This window comes from Haliotis rubra, unplaced genomic scaffold, assembly GCF_003918875.1.
Source record: "Haliotis rubra isolate DU_JTF1 unplaced genomic scaffold, ASM391887v1 Scf588, whole genome shotgun sequence".
Lineage (NCBI taxonomy): Eukaryota > Metazoa > Mollusca > Gastropoda > Lepetellida > Haliotidae > Haliotis > Haliotis rubra.
The window spans coordinates 605612-633257 of NW_025767288.1; the positions used below are offsets into that span (position 1 = coordinate 605612).

The 27646-nt window shown below is 40.2% G+C and overlaps 1 protein-coding gene across 1 annotated transcript in view; it reads right to left on the minus strand.

Annotated features, from left to right (window-relative positions):
* LOC124254949 (adhesion G protein-coupled receptor L3-like) overlaps positions 1 to 27646 on the minus strand; it is a 73800-nt gene that overhangs the window by 30271 nt on the left and 15883 nt on the right. Inside the window, exons 2-4 of the mRNA XM_046688786.1 lie at positions 2706 to 2875; positions 1436 to 1569; positions 588 to 721 (exon numbers count right to left, since the gene is read on the minus strand). Coding sequence (XP_046544742.1) covers positions 588 to 721; positions 1436 to 1569; positions 2706 to 2875 — 438 coding nt within the window. The remainder of the gene's footprint in view (positions 1 to 587; positions 722 to 1435; positions 1570 to 2705; positions 2876 to 27646) is intronic.

Consider the following 27646-nt stretch of genomic DNA (forward strand, 5'->3'; position numbering starts at 1 on the left):
ATTAAAGAAACGGTATTATCAGTTCCTCTGTATGTCAAGCACGTGACGTCATCCTCCTGAGACGACACAGGTGAATAACATATTTATAAAAAATAAAGGTAAACATCGTTATTCAGGGCAATGAGACAATTACTCTTGGGAACGTATATAGTTATATACCAGTATACAATTAAAGGACAGAAATATATACAATTATATGACAATTACTCTTGGGAACGTATATACTATTTACTCTCCGGAAATATATACAATTATGTGACAATTACTCTTGGGAACGTATATTCAGTTAATGGACATTTACTCTTGGGAACTCACCTACAATTAATGGACAACTAACATTCAGAGCGTACATACAACTAACGGCCAAATACAGATGAGGCGGGAGATACAATTTATGGAAAATTACTTTTCGGAACAAATATACAAATAAAACAGAAACACTCATGGGAACGTATAAACATTGAAGAACACTTTCTCTTGGTATGTATATACAATTACAGAACTATTACTCATTTTAACGTGAATACAGTTAATAGAAAGACCAGTTTATATTCGACTGTTAACAGGTAAAGCATAAAACTACATACTCTCATGACGTTCGCAGATAAACGGCCTGAGGGTTTCATAAGCTCTATCGTTGAGAAATCCATTAAACCGTATTTCCACACAGTGCTCGACGGATCTTCCCCGGCCATTGTTGGGTTCCCCAGGTCCCCATTGGCTGAAATAAATAATAATATCAATGAGGTGGGTATCATGTATATATTATCATATGCCCAATAACCAAGTTGTAAAAGGAAGTACAATAAACTAAATAGATAATACGCCGATCATGGCATATTACATACCGCCAATACTTTGTTTTTGCTTTAAAACAAAAGTGTGCAAACCATAAAACCAGGAATGATATGAAACAATATGATTGTAACGATATTATGCTTATTAAACAATTTAGAACCTAGAAACAGAACAAGTGGTGTATCACAGACATGTTTCTGTTTCGGTTAATATTCAGTCTCGCTACTACTGCTACTACTACTACTACTACTACTACTACTACTACTACTACTACTACTACTACTACTACTATTACTACTAATTCTACTATTACTACTAGATATCATTTTCAAGGGCACCATTATTGCCCCAATAAACAAGTGTCCATTCATTATTTCTTTCCCAACCCTCTGAGGAGAAAACAAAGCTAGCTGCCTCTCGCACCCTACCGGGTACCCATTCACTGTTAGGTGAACATACGTCTGTTTGGAAATGAAGTCACTTGCTCTAGGAGACCCACTGACACAGTATTCAAAACGGCCTAACACCGCTCATTTGTGGAACATTTGACTGAGAAACATGCATGTTTTGCTATAAACAGAAGTCGACGAGGCAGGCTAATCGGGATAAAAGAGAATAACGGTTCTCTTCCACTCACGTGATCCTCCTGCTAAAGGTACCCCCGTCCTGCCAGATGAACTTGTTGAGGTCGGTGTGCCATTTGAGGCCAACCCACCACGTCAACATGTCGTCTTTCGTTATCTGCTTCTTCAGTTCACGAACAACCTTTTTCTGAAATTACAATAAGTTGTTGGTATTTGAAGAATTTACAATATTTACTTGTTACATTCTAGTAAATTTTGAAAATAGTAACTAACCCTTCATAGTGTGTCGTAGAGATATTGCGTCTAGTGTTTCCGTATCGTAAATGTCATGCTTTTTTGTAATGAGAATGGAAAATGGACCGACTTTAGAACTTTGAATACAAAGCTTGTCAACAACCCAATTTATCATATTGTGCCTTGTGATTTACGAATACTGTATGGTGCTAACAAAACTAGTAACGTAATCGGTGCGAACAATGCTTCCATCAAACGGTATTAGGTTTCTGGTGAACCCAAGGGACGAAACTCTGTATAGCGAATTGCGGTGCCTTAGACGACCTCATTCGTAACTACTCGTGTCATTGCGACAAGCCGGATGGCGACTCGTACCCCTCACGTGGACATGTTCACGACTGGGCCTTGTCGAAGCGCAAACGGGCACAGAGAAGAAAATAGTCTAGGGCTCTTTCCAAGGAAAGGTAGCTCTAAATTTCCAAACATGGCTACTCCAAGAAAACAACAAGAACAAATTGGTTTAACACTAAAGTCACTTTAGGTAAGTGTCTTATGTCGTTAACAAATGTCAGTAACAAGATAATTATATAATCACAGAAATAAGAATAAATATCAATAATCGCAAAGAAACTATTTGGCCTCATTTCTCATTTCACTACGCGCGGTTTGATTGGTTTGCCACGATTCTTGGCAATAATGGCGTACTATACAGATACGAGTCTTCTTGTAGATCATTGAAAGAGGCGAGTAGTTATGAATAAGACGACCTATCAACTTTTGATGAGTTACGGGGCGGTGGGGTAGCCTAATGGTTAAAGCGTTGGCTCGTCACGCCGAAGACCCGGGTTCGAATCCCCACATGGGTACACTGTGTGAAGCCCATTTCTGGTGTCCCCCGCCGTGATGTTGCTGGAATATTGCTAAAAGCGGCGTAAAACCAAATTCAGTCAGACAGTCAGTTGATGAGTTACAGCAGGAATGCTGCTGCGTTTATGACACTTCGAGAAAACCAAACACCTTCGAAATAGAACACTATAACTACAGAGGGTTGTATGTTTTAGGACATACAACTTAGGTCCGGAAGCTCACCTTCTCCGCTTTAGAGCTGATTGATATCAAGGTTCCCCCTTCTTGTCTGCAGGCGTTTCTGGCGTCCTCCCATGACATCTTCCTGGTGTCAAACTTGTAGCAGGCACGGTGCATGACAACCCAGCCGCTACCACATGACTGTTCCTCCTCTCGTCGACGACGACTGTGGGCTGAAAAATGTGATATTAACATATGACATCACTGATACGATTTTGTAAATATTTCATAAGAATGCCCTGCAGCTATATCGAAACAGCAAATGCCCTGCTGGATCAAAACATATATACATTCATGGCTGGCGGTGGCCAAAATTGAAACAAACAAGATTGTAAGATGATTATATTATTAGATGGCGATTCTTTTTATTGTGAAGACGTATCATTGTCAGTTGTGGTGACTGGTCGATTTAAACAAACTATTTTTGTCCATCTGTATCCAACAAACTATATATTTGTAAGCTGTTAATGTTTGTTAGTAAGAGGGAAAAATAGCGTTTGGTGTTTTACACAAAACATATTCCCTTTTCATCACCACTGTTAAACTAGTCGTTTTTGGCATATTTTAAAAAAATCTCCCGTACCGCCATCCCCTTTGCAATTAAATGGATGCCACCAACTTGAACCTGCTTTTGAAGTCTTTCTGTTGCATGTACATCGGATGTTAAGCATCTCAAACTCAACATATTACAAGAACAAAGTTATAAGTCAGCACTCAATAGAATGGGCGCATTGATACACCGTTTCCGACACGACTAACCTATTTCCACATCCGCTGGGTTACGAAAGAGCTCTTAAGATCTGCCAGACACTCAACTCGCACCTTCCAACCACGCTCTCACACACAGGATCTGCTACACGAGGGTCACTCTATCTTAACTATATATCGGAAAGGCAGGAGTGCGTTACATAAGATCCAGCTTCCAGATGATAAAAACGACAAGGTTGGGTATTGGTATCGTTTTCGTGACCCCCTCTGCTTCATTTATGGTAACCGTTTAACAAAACAGGTTTATTTTCTTGAAACATTGATAGACCTGTAAAGGGTTTACACCGAGATATACAAATCATGCGTCACACCCATATTTCTTCTCAGAACGTGAAATTATATATAGTAACATATTTTTCGAATTGGAATCGTGAATGTTGATAAACATTAGAAAAATGTTTGCTGATACTGAATTCAGATCAATTCCTCACTCACTCGCCTCCATTTATATATACAAACAAAGATACAATAATGATAGAAAAACGAAGATTGAAAGAAAAAGAAAAAGAAATAACATGCACACTGACTGTTCAATTAATTGGCAATATGTCAATTGTCTCATGGTAGTTTTTAAATAAGAGTATTGGGGAACATGTAGCCGAGTGGTTTAAGCGTTCTCTCGTTCTGACAAAGACGTGAGTTCGATTCCCTAAATGGCTTTTTTTGTTGGTGGCGATATTTGGATTAACTGATTAAAATACGATGAATGTTGACAAGATGTTCATATTGTTTTTGTTGTTGTTGCCATTACTATGGTCTTGTAGACAGAGTGTCTGCCTGGGAATCTGGGAGGTTCGAACCCTTACGATCATAGGGGGCGGTTGGGTAGCCTAGTGGTTAAGGCGTTCGCTCGTCACGCAGAAGACCTGGGTTGCATTCCTCACATGGGTACATTGTGTGAAGCCCATTTCTGGTGTCCCTCGCCGTGGTATTGCTGGAATATTGCTTAAAGCTGCGTAAAACCCAGCTCAATCACTCACTCGCTCACTTACGGTCATAGAAAAATACATTTAAAATGGTAGATGTTGTTACCCTGGCTACTGGTGTCAGCTATGGGGATTACACAAGGACAGGTCACCCGGAGCCTCGGTATACTCTATCTTAGATAGGTATTCATGTTGACCACATGACCACAAAAACATCATTATTCTATACCAATTCAAACAATCACCACAAAATACACGCATGCATGTTGCCATAAGAATCCAATAACCTTTAAACCACGACGTTAAAGCACGTTTCAATACTGCCCAACAACATATGTTGACCTGGTATTTGTCCTGGCCCAAAAATGATCAGAAACAAGTTAGATAACCCTGTAACAATAGCCACGCATTCTGAAATTTTTGAGCCATGACGTTTACAAAATTGCCAATATGCAAGATTGATATAGGATCAAAAACGCGGTCCCTGTACGTTTATTATGTTCATATACTCATATTTATATTTTGCCTTCACAGCTGATGTATCACGTTGGGTTTCATGCATGTATTAAATCAGGCTGATAAAAACCAGGCTGTTAGATAGCCATGCTCAAAGATTATACTGATTGATAAGTTCATGGACATAAAGTAACTCCATATAAAGGTTAAGTCTTGATAAGCGGACAGGAGAGATCTAAGGGCATCAATTTTTCATCGGAAAACTTTGTTCTTATTTTAATATAATCAAAAAATTAGAATTTAAACTAATATTTGTTTGCCTTACATACTTGTGCAAGTCCAGCTGTATTAGTTAAGTCTGCACATCCTACTGAGATTGTTTCGCGCTTGTACCTGGTACAAACATGTGAAGCCCATGTTTGGTGTGTCTCTCCCCATCCACGGCCCATCCCCTTGTGTGTTACTGCAGGAATATTGCTTAATATTTCTACTCTCTTTTGAATTAAAGAAAAATATTTTTTGAAAAACATGTTTCTTCTTTTGACAGTCTAAGTAGTGAATGATCATGTTTCGTCATGGAAGTACCGTGTACAGAGACCCTAAATGTCAACTCGAAGAGTTCCCATGTCTCGTGGACAGTTATAGCAACCCATAAACAAGCCTCAGCTAATGCATATCTCGTAGTTTTTTTCCCGCAGAGTATTACACCATATTCACGGTGGAAGAGTGAGATGTGTTTCACGTTTCAAATACATCTGAGCACACTACCGCGTGAAAACAAATACTGTGAAAAATGCACGCTGTCTTTTTATTTGTCTGCCAAATGCATAGACTCGAGGAACATGTCATGGAACCCTCCTTCGCGTGGAACATCTGTTGCGAAACGCTGGGAAACGTAGGCCTTGGCATAGAAACTCTGGTGCATCTCCAGTATCAGTTGCCTGCTCGGCACCATTTCATTGACGTTGTAACGTTATGTAAGTGGCTCAAGGTTAAATATAAGGGGATAAACGTTCTCCGGTATTGGTCATTTCCAACAGAGGGGCTGATGTGGGCTTATAAACAACTGAGTGATTAAATGATTGATGTAATGTGTGTCTGTCTGTGTGTGTGTGAGAGAGAGAGAGAGAGAGAGAGGGGGGGTGAATCTGTGTTGTTGCTTCTTCAAATATATAATGAAATTATAGCCTTTGAACAGTATTCAGGAACTGGTCACTTGTAATATGGTGTGGTGAGAGGGATGTCATAAAAAATGTTACATTAAAGCCAGAGCATGAACATGGAGGATTGGGGTTTGGGTGGGGGGAGGGAGGTCAACGTAATGTGGAAGGGGGGAACCCAGGTCGAAGAACATATTTGGTGCAGCCAGCGGTCATGGGTTTGTCTGGCAACGTAGTAGTCACGTATACCATATGTCATCATAACTGAAACTAGAATGTGTCTTGGCTATAACCACATTGATAGAGAGTGACAGAGCGATCACTCTTTGTCGTAGCGTCATAGCTAACACATTCTCGCAGTTAAAAGAATTGTTTGAGCTCCCTGATACGGGATCTGAATAACTGGAAATACATCTGAGTTATTTGCACATCTGGACTGGCAGCTCAACGTTACCCAGTGGCACATTCCTCGAGGAAATGTAGTTATACAAAATGATAACCGACCATAGCCTTGTATCACATTTGATAAACATGTCAGCAACGTGTCCTTGACCTTACGTAATTAGGTTGCCTTGACCCTACCCACTGACCTGCATAGCCTATCGAGCATTGCGCTCCACTATCTAATCCTGTAAGTGGAAGAGATATACACACAGAAGATACAGTCTTGTCTCAGACGTCTACACACTAATGCGCATGTAGTGACGGATGCCGAGCAGTTGGCATTTGCAGACTGCCCAAGCACCAAGCTGTAAAGCTTCATTTGAAACCCTCTAAGATGATGGGTGTGTGGTTGACGTTTGACAATACTGCCACATTTCATAGGTATAATTACGTTGGCTGAACAAAGGGTCGATGATGTCTACCATTATTGTTAAACCTACGAATATGGAGTGAATAAAGTGAGTTTAGTTTCACGCCGGTTTTAGCAATATTCCAGCAATATCACGGATGTAGACACCAGAAAAGTGCTTCACACATTGTACCCATGTGGGGAATCGAACCCGGGACTTCGGCGTGACGCGCGAACGCTTTAACCACTAGGCTACCAAGTCAAAACATTCATTACACAAGAGTCTCTTTTCCTGCTTACTTGGTTCCGTCCTGTTGCGCACCTTAGTACAATAGCCAGTCCAGAATTTTGAGACCATTTCATCTAGCTGGATACATAAATATTTATCAGTATTATTTGATACATCTAAGCACTTGTATATTGCAATACTACGCCCCGTCTTCTCCTTGCAAACACGTCGTGCAACGTGCTCTGTCGTAAAGCGGGCTCTGACAAACGGAAATCTGGAAATCGTGGAAATCTCAAAACGAGGCTCTGCTGCTATAAAACGTTTGGCGGTCTGGTACGGACTTGGTATTATATCAATCACATTGTGCGTTACAATACTACACCAACGAAAAAGCCCAAAAACACAGGGCCCGTGTAACCGGCCCGACAAATGAATTGTGAATCATTTTACGTCCTCATCAAACAGGGGCAGTCTGTGACGTCTTAGTTAAGGTCACGCTGCCTCAACCTCGCCATATAATATAGAAATACGAAGTTATTAAAGTTTCAAATAAAAATTAACTTGTGAATGCTATTTTCTTATGAAACAAGGAATTGGAATTCACTGTATCCAAAGTTGTTTGTGGTGTCTCTTTTCACTTTCACACGAGGAAGTTCGGATCGGCTGAAAAGTAGGTCATTGTCTGAATAGGTTAATAAGACTCATGTTTCGGTTTGCCACCGCCCCTAAGAATATGGACTTTGTACTGAAAGACCAGGAATCATAATCAACGCGAGTTTAGAATTTAAGCCAACGACGTACGGATCCTGGCAGCTAAGGGGCATAACTCTTAATCGTTAAAATACTTTGTCCATATGGTCATCTATGGTCCCATTATTGGTTATTCGCGGAAGAAATATGTACACTGGTTAACCAAGTTTCATAAGTTTAAACACAAACCTTATTCTTATTTGGAAATGCGGTTTCAATGGTAATGTCCTCCAACAGCCTTAAAACATCCTTCAAACGTCATCTCCGTTAGCAATTACTCTCTTGTGGGAGGAAACAGGTCGTTTTGGGCTCCAACTTGAGAAACACTTATGTAACCCAGGAACGTTGCTGTCACAGTATATGGTGCTGAAAGAGCTCTTTACAGTCCCAATAAACGTCTACTTGTTAACGTGATATTTAAAACACCCACACTGGACAATTACAACGCCTCGTAATGACTAAACCGGCGACGGGGAACCAATGGAATAACGGTAACCAAGTGGATTTCCATAGACATGTTGCACATTAAACACAGTCTTGGCACTTAAAGAAGGTGTCCTTTTCGTATATTCGTATAATAACATTTGAAAAGTGAGGAAAAAGCAGTTGGTAAATGATGACATGGGGATGGAGGCTGACCAACAAAGTGTTGATTCTGTTGAACGCCGTGCTCAACATATAATTTCTGAAATGAACATATTTGACTGAAAAAAGTTCCTAAATTATCATAAAAAAAAATATAATGAAAAGGAGCAGAGGTACGTTCTTCACTTACCTGGAACTATGGTAATCTAGATTTGCCAACATACTCTGGACTAGCATTGGGTTTCTTGGATACATTTATTTCTGGGTCTGAGACTATGAGAATTACTGGCATCTTTTACACTGTCTTGATAATAGTTAGCACTGTGTTGATGATAGATAACACTGCCTGGATCAAAGTATGGGTGATGGGTGACACCCTCTTCACTATGGTTAATACCTTGTGAATGACGTTTAATACTGCGTGGGTGATGGTTCACACGACTGGATAATATTCAAAGGTGTTAACACTGCATGGATAATGATAACTCTACATGTATGGTTATTAATACTGTATATATAATGTTTATCACTGCGTGAATGGTTGTTAATATCGTTGATGACTGAGGGTTTTATTGGCTGTTTTTCTGTGAGTGAGTGAGTTTAGTTTCACGCCCCACTCAGCAATATTCCAGCTATATGGCGGCGGTCTGTAAATAATCGAGTCTCGACCAGACAATCCAGTGATCAACAGCATGGGCATCGATCTGCGCAATTGGGAACCGATGACATGTGTCAACCAAGTCAGCGAACCTGACCACCCGATCCCGTTAGTCGCCTCTTACGACAAGCATAGTCGCCTTTTGTGGCAAGCATGGGTTGCTGAAGACCTATTCTACCCCGGATCTTCACGGGGTTTGTTTTTCTGTACGAATTTCTCATTCTGTTAGAACTTGTTGAATCTTTACATGTGTTTTCACGAGTATGAATATTTACACACATTGATAAGACATCCTTTAAGAACATGTTTGTTTGTCTGAGGTTTTACGCCGCACTCAGCAATATTCCAGCTGTATGGCGGCCGTCTGTTAAGTAATCGAGTCCGGACCAGACAATCCAGTGATCAACAGCATGAGCATCAATCTACGCAATTAGGATACGATGGCATGTGTCAACCAAGTCAGTGAGCCTGACCATCCAATCCCGTTAGTCGCCTAATTCTAACCCGGAGGGGCGGTGGGGTAGCCTAGTGGTTAAAGCGCTCACTCGTCACGCCCAAGTCCCGGGTTCGATTCCCCACATGGGTGAAATGTGTGAAGCCCATTTCTAGTGTCCCCCGCCCTGATATTGCTGGAATATTGCTAAAAGCGTCGTAAAACCAAACTCACTCACTCACTATAACCCGGATGTTCACGAGTTTTGCAAAACATGCAAGGTATCAGTCGTATAATATTATCGCTGGCGATTTAAGGGCAACATTGAAAAGGTAAACGCTTAGGATAATCAAGTTAAAACGAATGTGGATCCACGTGCAAGACCAAGACTAAAGTTCCAGATTACAGACACAGATTTGAAGCAACAGTTCCAGGAGGATCTTGTGGGAACAAATAGTTTCACATTTCCATTTTTCCAGATGTGTATAAACAGTACAAAACATAGTCCCTCAGATAGCAGAGGAAACATGCCATCATCATTCAGCATTTCGGTCCAGTCATGACTTATCACACAGCAGCCAGCTCTGAACACTACGATAGTCACCCATGCATAGATGGTACGTGTGTATCACGTAGTGGTATGTGATACACAGAGTTGATAGAAACTTATCTATGAAATCTCCTTTGAGGCATGAAATTCAGCCTTCATGGAGAATTAAACACGAATGGAGTACTTTTAGAACTATTGATACCATTCACTATGCAGATTGACACCTGTGGGACACTTCGAGATAGCCGAAGTAAAACAGATTTACAAGCGACTACAGCATAGAAAACGAGAGAGCTATTGATACCATTCACTACACAGATGGACACTTGTGGGACACTTCGAGATAGCCGAAGTAAAACAGATTTACAAAGCGACTACAGCATAGAAAACGAGAGAGCTATTGATAACATTCACTACACAGATGGACACCTGTGGGACACTTCGAGATAGCCGAAGTAAAACAGATCTACAAACGACTACAGCATAGAAAACGAGAGAAAACCTAAATGTATACACTTCAAGACTTTCACCACGGTATGACATAAATTGATAACACGAAGAATGGAAAAATACTCGCCACAAATGATACATCGAGATAACCAAAAAGGTTAACTTATTTGCACATATGCTTCAAAAGAATGTCATCTGGTATTAAACATTTACCGTCCGAGTTAATCGGTTTCAGTAAGAATAAGTATGCAGACAGATAAAATTGAAATCGAGACGTACTGTATCACTCCTTGTCTAACCCCTGCGTCTGTGGATGTCAACAGTGGTTGATAAGGAGTAACGTGCAAGTTTTCTGTACGTAATATTTAGTTGAGATGTTGTATTCAGATTAACGCACCTTTACCGTGTAATATAACCAGTTATTCCGAATATTTCAAAGGAGTGGATACACTGCGAACTTTACAACAATAGTGGAAATTTAGTCATTTAGGCCTACCGTGAGTTTTCACTTTTAAGACTCAAGTTTGCATTTAGCTCTAACCTCTGACTCAAGTATTTTCATGCAGATCCAACCTGTGACTGAAGCATTTTCATTTCCGCCTAACCTGTGACTTAAGTATTTTCATTTAGGTCTAACGTGTGACTTAAGCATTTCCATTTGGGTCTAACGTGTGACGTAATGATTTCAAATAAGGTATAACGTGTGTAAAGCTTTGTTTCTTCTTTACACTCAGCAGTAAGTACTCGAGTATGGACCAGTCAATCCAGTGATTGCCATTATTAGTATCGACCTACGCAACTGAATATGCATCAACCAAGTCTGACCACCCTGTCCCGTTAGTCGCCTCTTACTCTTACTCATCTCGGTTGACTTCTCATGTAAGAGGCATATGTTTTGACTCAGGTAGCTTAGGGTTATCTTTGTTAGCCATAAAAGGATTCTTTGAATAAACATATTGTCAAAATCTTTGACATTGCCTACATAAATGTTTGAAGGTCAGCGTAGCTTGACAGTGAAGTACATAATTTAAGGTATACGGCTTTGTAAGCGTCCATATTTTTCAACTCATATCGTTCTCCACACGTATCACGCCCGGAGAAAGGCAATATTATGTTCACGTCAAATGTGTTTACAAGGGTGGGATAAATATAACTGTGTAATGAGGCCCCTATTAACCACGCCCCTATATCAAAGCTTATTGTGATGGCTTATTGCTTAATGCTTATGTTAATGTACCATTTATCATGAAAAAACACTAAGGTTATAACGAACTCAAGAGGACAATAAATTGTAGTTCGTGATAACCGTAGTTCTTTAAACGTACTTCGACTAAAATGTACAAGACCAATAAAACAGTTCGTTATTTCCGTAAGTTCGTTATAAGCGTGTTCGATGTAAACGTAGTTTACTGCAGGTTTTACTGTGGCATGTATGCATCTTGACACTAAAGTCCGAGTGCATTCTGTTTCTGAAGAGGTTCCAGGTCTCCAGAGGCGACAGAATTGGAAATAGTGGTCTGGCTCGGTACCTTGGTTTATTGCATGTCATACTGAGTGAGTATGGTTTTACGCCGCTTTTAGCAATATTCCAGCAACATCACGGCGGGGACACCAGAAATGGGCTTCACACAATGTACCCATGTTGGGAATCGAACCCGGGCCTTCGGCGTGACGGGAGAATGCTTTAACCACTAGGCTACCCCACCGTCCCGTATGTCATACTGCGTCCATGACGTGGAAACAAAATGCCATTTAGAAAGTGGTCAAATGTATCATATGTTGTATTTGGGATTACACTTTCTTAGTACCGATTCTAGTACTTTTGTTGCGTTAAGTCCCATCTGGGATTCTAACCCACCCACACCCTCAGAGTCAGGCACCTACTCGCCACCACACAAAGTCAGACGCCTAACACGCTTAGCCACCGCGGCTTCCGCATGGAATGACGTTTTATTGTTTGCAGTATCGAATACAATAAAGTACGAACTACGTGTGTGACGAACACGTTTATAACGAACTAGTAAACTCCCTTTGTTCTTTGTGTCCACTGTCAACGACAGTGTTTATTTACCAATTAGCCTTTCAAAACTTCAAAACCCGTACTGCTGTTTACAGAGGCAACATGCAATTGATGGCATGTGATAGTCGTGTCCTCTTAAGTAGAAATCTTCCAGAAAATGCGACGACAAGAGTTAAATTCAGTCTTGATGACGGTTATAACGAAATACGGCTATTACGATCTAAAACTAGTGGTACCTTTGAATTCAACGTGAAGGTAGTTTTCAATAATTTGGTTAGACCATCAAACGTTCATTCGTCAAATGAATATTCTAACATGAATTCTTTTACAGATTTGGTACTACCCCCTGCAGTTGCACACGCTGTCTTTGATTATAAACCAAAATGCTACACTTTGGCATTTCCAACTCATAACCCAAACTCGATGCTTATATAGATAACGTGTCATCAGGATTCCAATAATCTAACGAGTTATCAGAAAATGCACCACTTTAAAAAATAATGTTTCACAAGATAACATTTTCGCCATGGGGCTTCCCACGAAATTAAATCAGTATTTACACAACATCTTTATACCACCGCTTGCGACATGTGAGAAGGAACAGAGACAAAATCTAGCCCAAGATTCGACAATCGCCATCATCTGCACATAATTGAATGCAGCTGATTGCAGCGTGCACACATTGCAATCCAAAGTATGCAGTATGTGTGCACTGAACACTCCCTGGCTAAACATAAATGATTGATGTGATAACTTTTAATGACCGTATATAAACACTCTTAGTGTATATATATCTCCACCATCAGCCTAGTCGATCGCTGTGCAGCAGTAACCTTGCGCACATGCAGCCGCGGGGGACGTTGTTTGGCAGGGATGAATGTCGTGCTGTCGTCAGCGGGACGTCGATGAAGATGACGTTGTGATATATTCTGTTATGAGGTTATGGTGTGTGGGACTAAGAGAATTAAATATCAACAATATATGGTACAAACATGGGGAAAATGATTTTACGAAATGCATGTATTTAATGCATATTTTTATTACAAAACTTGCAATATTTTATGGATTAGGAGTGGTAAGTAATTACTCAAGTGCAAGAAGGGAGTTGTACAAACTAACCAAACACGGTCCACTATCCTACACTTTCTACTGGTCAAACTGACGTGTTCTGGATGATGTCAAGGTCCAGTATCTCTGGTACGCCAGGCTTGAGATTTGAGTCGTTAACACCTTTATCTCTACTTACAGGCTATGTTCATCATCCGCACGTAAGGGATCGCACGTACCACAAATCCATCCGTGCCATACAAGCGACTGGTCAGTTAAGCTTTGTAAGTGTCATTGTCATCGATTTTAAATTAAACAGAAAGAAATTACATAAAAGTGTGACGAATGATGTACTAGTACTTACTGATGCACACTGAAACTGGCACACAGAGAGAGTTTGTTTGTTTGCTTGTTTGTTGCTTAATAACGCACTCAGCAATATTCCAGCTATATGGTGGCTGTCTAAAGATAATCGAGTCTGGACCTGACAATCCAGTTAACTACGTAATATAGCATCGAGAGAGAGAGTGAGTGAGAGGGGAGGAGAGAGAGAGAGAGAGAGAGAGAGAGTGGAGTGAGGAGAGAGAGAGAGAGAGAGAGAGAGAGAGTGGAGTGAGTGAGAGAGAGTGAGAGAGAGGAGTGAGAGAGAGAGTGAGAGAGAGAGAGAGAGAGAGAGAGAGAGAGAGAGTGAGTGAGAGAGAGGAGAGAGAGAGAGAGAGAGAGAGAGAGAGAGAGAGAGAGAGAGAGAGAGAGAGAGAGAGAGAGAGAGACTGAATGTGTAATCTACACATATAAAATGGTGGGTCATGGGTCTATGGGTCCTGATTGTAAGCCAAAGACACTTTGTAACAATAACTATTACAGAAAACATATCTTAAAGTGATACCTTTGGAAATATTATAACATACGCTACATATGAATGAAGTAAGTACAGGGCGTTTCCAGTGAAAGAGAACACGAGGGCGTGGACCAGTCACTGCTGGAGGGGTAATTCACACACGGAGACTGCTGAGAAACCAGGGCCTCGTGATGACATTATGTTCCCCCTGCATATACTGCTAATAACCCCGGGGAATTGATGGGAGCTCAGATTAACACCGGAATGTCAGAGACTATTTCTGTACGTCACAGTATATCTACCCGCAATTCAATTACACGTATATGATAATTGAGCTTGATGATATGAACGTTGCTGAAATGGCTGTATGGTTTAATGGTGTGTAAAGATTCTTGCTGTTGTTCGTAAAAGGGTTCTCTACATACCTGTTACCTGTGATGTAATGGATCACACAGTGATACCAGTTGACTAAATGTGCCATTACACGTGGTACTGGATCACAGGTTACCATGTTACCAACCATGTCATTACGCTTGACATTGAATCACATAGTGTTACCAGTTCACTATATATGTCATTACATTTGACATTTGATCATACAATGTTATATGTTTACCAAATGTGGCATTACATACACTTGACATTGGATCACATAATGTTACCAGATGTGTCATTACACTTGGCATTGAATCACACAATGTTACCAGTTTAATTTAAATAGCATTACTCTTGGCACTGAATCACACAATGTTACCATGTTACCAGATGTGCCATTACACTTGGCATTGAATCACACAATGTTACCAGTTTAATTTAAATAGCATTACTCTTGGCACTGAATCACACAATGTTACTATGTTACCAAAGGTGTCATTACACTTGGCATTTTCCATGTTAAATTTGCAGACATGCCATGATGGAAGTGACGTCGTCTATAATGTGTACTTGAAATGACATCATACAAGAACTTTCTTAGTGTCAATCACTACGTATGCCATGAACCATTTCTTCAACGAACGACATTCCTATCCCTACTCTACAAATCTGTGCATTTGGAACGAACATAAACTTCCTTGCATCATATCACCTTCAGATGTTTCTGAACTAACTCTGAACGTGTCGACACTTCACGATAGAGCAAGCATGAATGAACCAAACCCTCAATAATTCTTTTTCGTATCAGGGAATAAATCTCCTGGAATTTGTTCAAGGTTGATAACAGCACACTTCTCACTACAACGTCAGACGACGTGTGATATCTGGATTTCAACGTGCAGTAATTAGACACAGGGTGCGATTTGTTAACACGGAGGTACAACCTTGATGAATGTAAGCAGCTGTGTTGTAGCCGGCGGTAGTTCCCGCATTATATTGCCATGTCCCTACACATGCCGTAACACGTCAAGTCACGCTGACACCTTCGTCTAATAATATTCCAACGTAACGCTGAGAGGAACCCTCTCAACGATACGCGGTTTGTTTATTTCACCTATGTTTGAAGGTAAACAGAGAATGTGGAGAAACATCTGTTAGGTAAGTGCAGCTGTTCTGGATGAATTGATCCTATGGTTGAGGTTGATGTACAACAGTTGTGTTAATTCCCAAAGTATGACCGGCACATGACTACAAGACTTAATTACTTTGTGCCATGTTAACGTCAGCAACGTAGACGTGATCATATCCCAGTTACATTATATTATCCGGGTTAAAATTGGTCTTCAGCAACCCATGCTTGTCGTAAGAGGTGAATAACGGGATTGGGTGGTCAGGCTCGCTGACTCGATTGACATATGTCATCGTATCCCAATTGTGTAGATCGATGGTCATGATGTTGATCACTGGATTGTCTGGACCACACTCCATTATTTACTGACCCCCACCATATAAGTTGGATATATTTTGCTGAGAGCTCCGTTTAACAACAAACTTAATGCGGCCAAACACGGTTTACTAATTCAAAACAATTTACAGTCAAAAGTCATTATTCAAATGTGGGTAGATAGTTATGACCATAACTGCATTTTAGGTGGGTATGTGTGATTCAGAAATTTAGGTTTTTTTGGTAACCACATGAGCAGAGACATGCATAGTAAATTACGTGCACCCTGATTCTTCGGACGAACCAACGTTCGCACACACACAAAATATGATTGTTACTTCTACACACATATGTGTTCAATTTAAGTAGAATACCAAAGCAGCTTTTTTGAACAAACTTAATTGATAACAACTTCTTTTATTTCGTGAGTCCAAAACAGCTTGTATAAAACGTTTCTTGACGGCATTTAACAAGACATTACGAATCTTTTATAACTCACGCACAAGCCCACCTTACGAAGCCCAGACATCTGGATGACACTTACCATGATATATCCACCTATATTTTATGACCTTGCATACGTCCTCTTTTAGAATCCAGACATCTGAATGGCAGTTACTACTGGGAGACTATGTTTACCTGTATGACCCGTGAATAACTCATCAAAAAGACTGACTGACTGACTGAGTTTGGTTTTACGAGGTGACTAACGGGATCGGGTGGTCAGGCTCGCTGACTTGGTTGACACATGTCGTCGGTTCCCAATTGCGCAGATCGATGCTTATGCTGTTGATCACTGGATTGTCTGGTCAAGACTCGATTATTTACAGACCGCCGCCAAATAGCTGGAATATTGCTGAGTGCGGCGTAAAACTAACTCACTCACTCACAAGTATTCTGAGAATCCGCTGTGCCCTGCAAGTTTCGTCCTTAGTGAAACCGTTGATTATGGGTTTGAATCCCGGTTCAGCCTGACTATGTTTCTACGTTTGTCACCATAAACGTGCTCGTGGGTCTCACCAAAATGGGTAAATACTGAGTGTGTGAGTGAGTTTAGTTTTACGCCGCTTTTAGCAATATTCCAGCAACATCACGGCGGGGAACACCAGAAATGAGCTTCACACATTGTACCCTTGTGGGGATTCGAACCCGGGTCTTCGGCGTGAGGAGCCAACGCTTTATCCACTAGGCTACCCCACCGCCCCTCATCAAAAAGAACTCGACATCTTGATGACAGTTACTACTCAGTGGACGTCGATATATGTATGAAATTAGATTAACGCTTTGTCCCTGAGTATATATAATTTAGATAGTAACAAATAAGCCCATTTAAATTTAAAAGGAGCCCCAGTGAGTTTGGAGATTCTGAACCTGGGGAAATCTAGACTTGCTTCATTTAGGGCTTTAGCACTGCAGGGAGGGCTAGGCATTAGGGAAATAATGTGGTTCAGGGAGATTCAAGAAACTCTGGATGACAGTTACAGTATGTATCTGCCTATACCTTTATGACAAAGACCTCATTAGGGCCCAAATCACTACCAGAAGTTCATACTGATTCCAGAGTTTTCAACTAAACAACGTCGAATACAGACAGCACATGGGGAAACAACCGTTTGCCCTTTGAAAAAAAGAGTTTCCTCTTGAGTATCTCGACGTCAACATTCTCCCATTCAGATTCATGTGTTCTTTGTCCCAGGACACACCGAGGATAACGATACAAACGTTCCAGTCAAATAAAGAACTAGGTTCTAGCATGAGGACATGGTGAAGGTTGTCTTTTAGCTTTAAGCCCTTTCAAAGAGTCAATCAGTCAATGTTGTATGGGAAAGGAAATAATCAGAAATGTGACGGCTTGTAAGGGCAGGACCGAGTTGGATGTTGACAGTTGACATTATTTCTGCTTTGTTTACTGTATGTTTATCATTGGTAAAATGTAATACATTTAAAAATTGAACACGACTGAAAAAATACAAACGTTGTTAATGTTTTTTTTTCTACCATGAAAGCAGTGACTCGCCGAAAAACTGTTAATTGGATTTCCAAAACACAACTAAGATACTGATATCACATTGAATACACCTTTCCTGTTTGTCTCATTTTAAACCACCATCATACATTGGTGTATAGTTTCTTTTACCCGACATTTTACATCGGTAACCTCTACTTAAAACCTCAGCGATTGATTCGACAAAATGAGAGAAGATGCATGCTAAAATTAGATGTTGACATGTGGAATATTTTTACATACATTGATGTACATATGCCCAATGCCATCCTTATGTCCTTGAACCCTTAGTAGATTGTGTCCCCTCACTTTCTTTCCATCGTTGTTAACTCACCAGGTTCTTGGCGTCCAACGATGAACATTAAATAATATAACACAAAATGGAATTGCGGAGCCTCTAATATCCACTTTAGAGATGTTCAGTGGCGTTAAGGACAAATTACACGCAAAACCGAAGCCAATATCATATTACCCCGGTTAACCTTAGCTGTCTGTGAGGCGTTAGAAGGTTAACAGTCATAAGATCATCTTAACCCACCGGGTACCTGTTCACAGCTGGGTGAACTGAGAAACTTTGAACAATCTCATTGCCTAGGGTAAGACCACATATTTCACGTGTGCTTCGTTGTGAGGCAGGACTGAAGTCCAAGAAACGTTCAGGAGTCAAGGTGTCAAATACGGTCACCCATCCAAGGACTCTCAGGAGTCAAGGCGTCAAACACGGTCACCCATACAATGACTCATAGAAGTCAAGGTGTCAAACACGGTCACCCATCCAAGGACTCTCAGGAGTCAAGGTGTCAAACACGGTCACCCATACAATGACTCATAGAAGTCAACGTGTCAAACACGGTCACCCATCGAAGGATTCTCTGGAGTCAAGGTGTCCGACAAGGTCACCCATCCAAGGGCTCTTAGGAGTCAAGGTGTCAGACACGGTCACCCATCCAAGGACTCTCAGGAGTCAACGTGTCAGACACGGTCACCCATCCAAGGACTCTTAGGAGTCAAGGTGTCAAACACGGTCACCCATCCAATGACTCTTAGAAGTCAACGTGTCAAACACGGTCACCCATCCAAAAACTCTCAGGAGTCAAGGTGTCAAACACGGTCACCCATCCAAAGACTCTCGGGAGTCAAGGTGTCAAACACGGTCACCCATACAAGGATTCTCCGTGACCAATGTAGCATAACCACACACCACCACAACAGTTGGGGGTTGTTGTGGGGGAGGCAGCTGAAAATGGACAAGTGCCAACAGGCGTGCATGTGCAGAACTAAAACCGTCATTGTAAACAGCATGGCATACAGAATCTTCCGTGAAGATAAGTCATGATAAGATCAACCAATGCCACCAACTGACTTCATGATATTTAGATATACACACGATACCACATGGACAGACGCCAAAATGGTACAACAGGAATTTCTCACAGTTGTAGATCCTGTGTCGAAGTTTCCGACGGGGTTTCACAGGTATTTTTACATTCTTGTAGTTGTCTTCAGTTTGTCCCACATACCTAGAAAGTCGATTTGATTGTATACAACTATTTACAGCCTGTGATGCAGGATCAACGATAACGTCGAAACGCCGCCGGTCCTGGACGTTTACCACCTCACTGGTATAGAAAACCACGCTCACTGGTATGGTGTTCACAAATCTAGAAAGATAATCTCATGAACTAGGGAAACCACGATCATAGGTTTCTAACACACCTAAGGGACAGAACTCCGCACATCGTATGTTTTTCTTTCAACTGTTTTTCTTTTAATTCGACATCATGATGATTTCGTTTTTACTCAATATTACGTTTTCATTTTAATTCAGTATTATGATGCATTTCATTCATTTGAAATTTATGAGGTTTATATTTCAATTCAAAATGATTTTATTCAAATCAATATCACGATGGGTTTTTTCACTTTACTATGATGATGCGTTAAATTTAATTTATTTCATTATCAGAGCACGTGTACATCTAGCCTTGACCTATTATCCTAATAGAAGGGCAATGACTCAGTTGCATAAAGGACCTTTGTAGTAACGGCCAGATTTGGAATTGAGATCACGCAACTATGTTCCCCTTCAACGCCACATCATCAATCCCGTTTCCTGCTGCGGGAAACAAACAACAGAATGTAGTGTTATCCATCTTTTTATAAGTAGCTAACTTTCGAAGTAAGACATGACGCAGTCGTGACTCTCCTAAATTAGGACAGAAACAATTTCACGATTATGAGCTATAAGACCATTGTCATAATACCATGTCTGTTCATGTTCCGTGCATTACCTAATTAATATCTTTATGAAGGCACACATTTCAAAACAGTTATTGTGTTGAAAAAATAATATTAAACATAAAGTTACAATTTGGTTGGATAAAACCTAAACAACAGTTTCTGGTTTCACAGAGGCATTTGACCGTTGCATTAGAATAAATTATAGAATGCTCCATAAATGGTAATTGTAGAACAGCCCCGTGATTCGAGTGATTCACTCTGTTAGCCTCACTCGTGTCGTTAAAATGCCATCCCACTTTAAATTAATTCCACAGTATTAGTCACCAAAGCGAAATCCATCTACGATTCAGCAAAGTGGGGGGAATAAAGCATTATAAAATGTAATCAAGAAAATCAAACTCTTCAGTGTTAACTAAATAGATCCTGGGATCTACAGTGCGTGTTATTTCGTTGTCCAAAAAGCCACTAATAATCGCTGATCGTGCATATCGCCTTGCTTAACCCCTCGCTCTGCATGCACAGATTTACCAGTCCATTAAAGGGATTAAAGAAATGGTAAAATGAGCCATATAATGAGTAATGTGTGACTGAAAAACAGCAAAGAAACAGTTTATGCTTGTCGTTATAATCTTTATCAGCTGTCATTAACGTTTATGCTTTTCTGGTGCCAAGAGAACGTGAACGAAAAAGAGAGGAAACAGCACCCATAAAATGTTCTTATGAAATGTCAGAATTTTAAAACAATTTTAAAAGTGTGTTGAATTTACCCTTTACTTGAATTTCAAAGTAAACACAAGGCCTTGAAATTTAAGAAATTTTGTTGATATTTAAAAATAAATTGAGCCTGTGTTGTATGTAACCCAACGCGGATGCCTCAAGGGATGTTTATAACGTATGTTACCACGGTCTCCTTTCATTAACTGGGGCATTGATAGTGGTGCTGAGGTGCTGAGAAATAGTGTAAGTTTCAAGTGTATGTTCTTTTTACTTCACAATCTGTTTATTTTTCAAAGAGAACGAAAAAGGCTCACCAAAGTGAATGAGAAATACACTTACGTCATCGCTTTAACAAAGCATGACATTTTAACGAGTGCCAAAATTTCCCTTAAAATAGCCTATGAACAATGACAACTTCGTTTTTCAATGGGACTACATTCATCAAGGCATTAGTACAACTCTCTGGTAAAAACTACATGTATGCAAAGCTTGCAATGCATACATACCTCGGTTAAATAATTTGATGTAAAAAAATGCGAATGGCAGAAGCATAAATGAAAGCGAAATTTAAAGCAAAATGTGAACTTGATGCAGAAGCGTTGAATGAGTGAAATGGTGGGCGCGTGGTTGAATAAATGAACGAACAAACAAATTAGGTCTTATACTTTTTTCATTAAATTTTTTATCTGTCTGTCTTTGATAATCAGATTCCTTAAGTTCATAACTTCAAAGTGAGTGTAAGCAAACACATCAATAACAGAATAACAGAATGTACATTGCACATTATAATGGTCACCAGAGGTGAGGTGAGGTGAAATAGGGTTTAACGTTGCACGTAAGGTCATTTCGCTCATATGACGACGTACATGCGTGTGTATGTGTGGCTGTTTGTACAAGCCCAGACTTTTATAGTGCTAGTTCACTGAGATACCATGCCGCAGTTAAGCATGAATAACCCACTCAGACACATTATACTGACTCCGAGCCGACCGGTCCTTTTTTAACCCATTAATGCCGAGCGCCAGGCAGGGACCAACAAGTACCATACTTAAACGTCTTTTGGTATGACGCGGTCGGGGATCGAACCCGCGACCTTATGGTCACCAGAACAAGACAGCTAAATTGTATCATGAAGTTGAACGGTATTATCAAACATTCCCACTGTATTGGTCAATGAACACCACGTTTTACAATGCAGTTGTACAAACTATCACACATTATCATTTTAACGACCCCTTTAACAAAACAGCATACTTGTATAACCATTTGACGTTTGAGAAGACCACCTTATGAAACTCGGGTCACATTTCTATAACAACACACAGAGATTTGGCAGAGCTCGTAGTTGCTGAGATCTCACGTCAGGAGAAAGCGACGCCGTTCCATTTCAGCTGTGAACTTCCATACCGGAACTGAAACCGGGCATATCTAACATATAATTCAAGAAGGGTAAACAAAATTATTGAGATTCCTTATCCATTAAAACTTTGTATTAAACTGTTGCTTCCTTGAACAACTTTATGTTGAAGTGTCTGTCTTTCTCGAAATGATGTCATAGTTATAGTGTCATCATATTAAAATATTATTATAGGTGTAAAACATGTGATGAGACAAGTTTCATAAAAAACAGACTGAAAGTGAACCTAGTCAGTCACAATTTACATTCTATGTAGTTGTATAATGAATTAACGCCTGATTTGCCTTATTCTTCTGCTCAATAAAATACGGTGGTCAAGTAGATGAGGCGCTCGCTCGTCAAGCCGAAGTTCGGGTTCGATTTCCATATGGGTACAATTTCCATCGCTGGAAAATAGCTAAATGTAAAACCTAATCACTTCATGCAATTCCCACAAATAAGCTGTTTTAGTATGTTGGAGCATGAAGGAATAGATAATTAATTATGTAAAACAGATCCCTCAATGAAAATGGGTAGCTTTTTATGATGGGTGACACGGTAGGACAGGATCCGCTCACCTTTAAATTGGTTTAATTCAGTAACACATGTTCATGATATGGTAGGAATTGAACAGTCTGCTCTGCATTTAGCAGTGATTACGTAAGGATTTGGTCGCTCTTATTTATTGTTATTCTACACAAATCTGGTAATAAGGTTATATTAAAACCATGGCTTATAATATATCTGATGTCTTAACAGAATTGTTCTGTACTTGAGACCCACTTTTCAGATCATAATGTCAGTTACATGATCCGTATCCTACGAAGAAAGTGACAAAATTTACCCTCTTATTAAATAAAAGAAATGTCATTGTATGAAAAGACACGATCGTGTATGAACACGATACAGCCACTTTACATCCACGCCATACGTGCACTACATGTTGATAATTGGCAACGCTGAGTGCACAGATAAACCTAATTAGCATAAGCACAAGTAATTATACTATCAGAATGCTGATGTTAAGTTAGTTTATGAAGGGCTGCCTTTGATACAGCTATTGAAGTACATTGTATGCCAGGAGTAGAAGCCGTCTTGAACTTTGACATTCGGTGTTAATATTGTTAGCAAAGAAGGTGAAGGTTATTGTCCTAATTCGTTAACGCTTTCCATACGTGGTGCATAATACAAAAAGTGAACTGAATTTAAATATTACTGTTATGATGGAGTTTTGCATGTTTAATGATGTGTTACTGTTATCATTTTGAGATACGTCTTACATGTCACTTTCAACTTGATTTAATTCAAACTGCGGCACGCTTAGACTAAGGCTTAGTCTCTGAATATATATAATTTTGATAGTAACAAACAAGCCCATTTATATTGAAAAGGAGCCCTAGGGAGACCAGAGATTCTGAACCTGAGGAAATCTAGACTTGCTTTATTTAGGGCTTTAGCACTGCAGAGAGGGCCTGGCAGTAGGGAAATTAATGTGGTTAGGGACTGTGAGACAGACTACGGCACGCTATGTGACGCATGATGAAAGCTTTGGTACATCTTGATAACACAGAGAAACTTTGTATTACATATATTATTTTAAAGTGTTCTGTGAGCAACGATTTTACACATGGATGAACTGAAGCAGTACAATGTCACAAAAGCGGCAAGTAAGTTTACATGGAAACACAGAGTGTAGGCCAGTCCAAACGCATGGTTGGTTGTAAATTAACAAAATACATTTGTTAGTAGCCTATGAAATCATGATGTTTCTTTGAAAATACTCCTTATCGCTATGGCAACATATTTCGCTTACTTGTAAACAGATATTAAAAATAAGTATAGCAATAAAAACAAAGAGTTTTGTGAATTGGTTTGTCGAGATCAAATGCCACGGGTTCTCAAAATTTGAAAAGTTTGTCTGCAAAATAAAGATAACACATTGTTCAGGGTTCGGGCAAATATGAGATGACTCCAGGTTATTCGATGTTTTATAAATCCTTTAGAAATGTGTCATATGCCACACCATGTATGCACGCGGCGTAAAACTAAACTCACACACTCAGACCTCCTGGTGTGTGTATTTGTGCAATACATGTTGTATTAATCAACGTCCGATTTACCAATATGATGGTGCCTCTGAAACAACGTGGAGTAGACGTGTGACGACATAAGAGATGTGCGTGAACATCTGCTTTGTTTAATTACTGTCAGTAGCAGCTCTGGGAAGGACAACGGATCCTTAACATGCGTAACTGGAGGAAATAAAAGACCCTCAAAACACGAACACCTACAAATATCCCCTGTTATTGACAAACGCCTTCATTGTAATGAATAGTTCTTTTCCTCTTCCCGGGGTTGAAAAAAAGTTTACATGGCAACTGTAAGCGTGTGAAGAACGTTACATTTTGTGTAAGATGTTTTCAGAAACCTATCCTTGTCGTTTCCTTTGACTATATCTTACTGTTACAAAGAGGGCGTTCCTTAGACACTGGCACTTAAGGCGTCTGGGAATTTTAAAAAGCTCCAAAAGCAAATGCAGTGCAAAAAATGTTATCTCAGTATGTACAAGTAATTTGGTTGCTCTCAGCTTCTCATCAACATGAAGCAGAGACTCAGCTAAGAAATTCCACAACACGCCCATAATATCCCAGCAAACATCCTCAGCCCGGGTTAATACAGGAACTGTTTAGCCCTGATCAAGAATAATTAAATATGTGTAATCAAACTGTACTATCAAACAGCTAGTTCTAATGTTGCTCTTCCAGAGAGGAACCTGCACGCGGGTTTAATGTCAAGCTGAAGGAACATCTAGTGGAGAAACATGGCTTTAGGCAAACACAATCACTTGTCAATATGTAACTGTGGGACGGTTCATGTCTGGCTTTGTTTGCTATCATTGCTGCAGATGGTTCTCCGGTGCCAGTGGAACTTGGGAGTTTCCGGGTACTGTGTAGGGCTTGTTGGACGGATGACGCTGGAGTTAGTAATTAGGCGGTATGTGGTGGCAGTGCAAGGGTTAAGGAGCCTGTAGTGCAGATGAAGGATGTGCACATTGGGTACAGTGTGTGAACATACGTCAGGCTGAGTACACTAAACGTGGATTCACACGAATGCAGAGGCAGAAAAACAGAAGTATGAAATAAACTCATGCCAATAATGGTTGTCACCCCCCTCCCCCACCCCAAGTCCCCACACACCCACACCCCACACACCCTCTCCAATTAAAAAATTGAAGGGGCTGACAACCATTATTGGCATGAGTATAGTAAAGATTTATGGATGATGTAGACCATTTGATAAGGTTGATGAATGTAAAACTACAATGTCATACATGGAGTGAATAAGTTTAGTTTTACGCCGCACTCAGCAATATTCCAGCTATATGGCGGCGGTCTGTAAATAATCGAGTCTCGACCAGACAGTCCAATGAAAAACAGCATGAGCATCGATCTCCGCAATTGGGAACCTATGACATGTGTCAACTAAGTCAGCGAGTCTGACCACCCGATCCCGTTAGTCGCGTCTTACGACAACCATGGGTCACTGAAGATCAATTCTAACCCGGATCTTAACGGGTAATATACATGGATAGCTTAGGTAGATTAAAGTATAAATATAGAGATGGGTGGATGTTTGATATATATTGACACATAGATAAATCCATGAATGATGGATATGCAGTGCTCACAGCAAGACAGGTGTCTGGGAAAAGGATGACGAAATGAAAAACATGATGAATAGTTTGAACGAATGGATGAATAGACAGATACACAATTTGTATAAGCGTGTGCAAACGCCACGAACCAGATACCAGCCACATGGATAGAAGGAAAAAAGAAAGATATGGATAAATATGCAGTAAAGTAAGCGATAGATAGACCGACGTAAGCACACACACAAACACAGATGCATGCAGAAATTCCTTGGAGGGCATTCAGAACTGATGAACATGTCTCAAAGCATGTTCAAATGCTGTCTTCTGTTGTCTTGGTTACCTATATACATTGATTAGCGCTTTGAGCGTGCCTCAGGGTGAAAATGCACTGTCTAAATGGAACTTTTCTATTATTGCCTTTATCAGTACCATCTATCAATCATCACCACCTGGTCTGTATCAACAACCTGGATTCTACCAGTTACCTGCCTTCTTGGTATCCACCTACCCTCCCCTTACTTTCTTATATAAACTGTTATTACATATACTGTTATCTTCTTGTGTACATTGCTTAAGGAGCAACACACAAACAACATGTGTGTGTGCGTCGTGCGTGTGTGTGTCTACGCCGGGTCTGCACCATTCACTTGAAAAAAGAGAGAATTAACTCCAAAGCGTCTTGTTTAACAAATAGGGAAGTTTATATCCAAAAAGCATTGACTCCCACATGCAGGCGATAGGAGATAGATACATCCGCGAGGTTCAACCGCAAATGTACAAATGTGGAAGGAAAAAGAAAGGATGAATAAGTCAATATTGTGAATGACTTGGTATACAGGTCCACAGGCGCACATAATACATACACATAACAAGACTGTACAACAGCAACCAAAAGAGGCCTCTCGAGGTTTACGAGGCATTACCTCGCCACTGTTCTGAACATACTGCATACATTCGGGCACTATAAATGCCAAATTCATGACAGCCCACCACCCATGTGATGTTATTCAGGTACAACCAGTGCATCACACATAAGGTACATGTCTCTCATCACGGCTACACTGTAGCAATAAGGATCTCCTCAGAACGCGATGATAAGTAATTGGTAAATGCTCACACACAAACCTTTGGAAGAACACATATATTTTAATTGGTTTATATTTCGGCATATTTTCAGAGGGAATGGTCTAAAGATCTGGATATTACGTTCCTTGATTAAAAACCTTGATTTTGTAAAGATTCCATTTTTGAGCAAACATAATTTAAATGTTTACTTCACACCTTATTGGACAGTAATGCGCACTTCGTATTACCAATAATACTACATTGAGATTGGGATATTCTCGATTCACATATGCTAACAATGATGTTAATGGATGTTTGTAATGTTCCCATCCTGTTTAAGCCATCTGGGGAGTACAGTTAAGCTGTCTTCGAGGCGCAAAAGG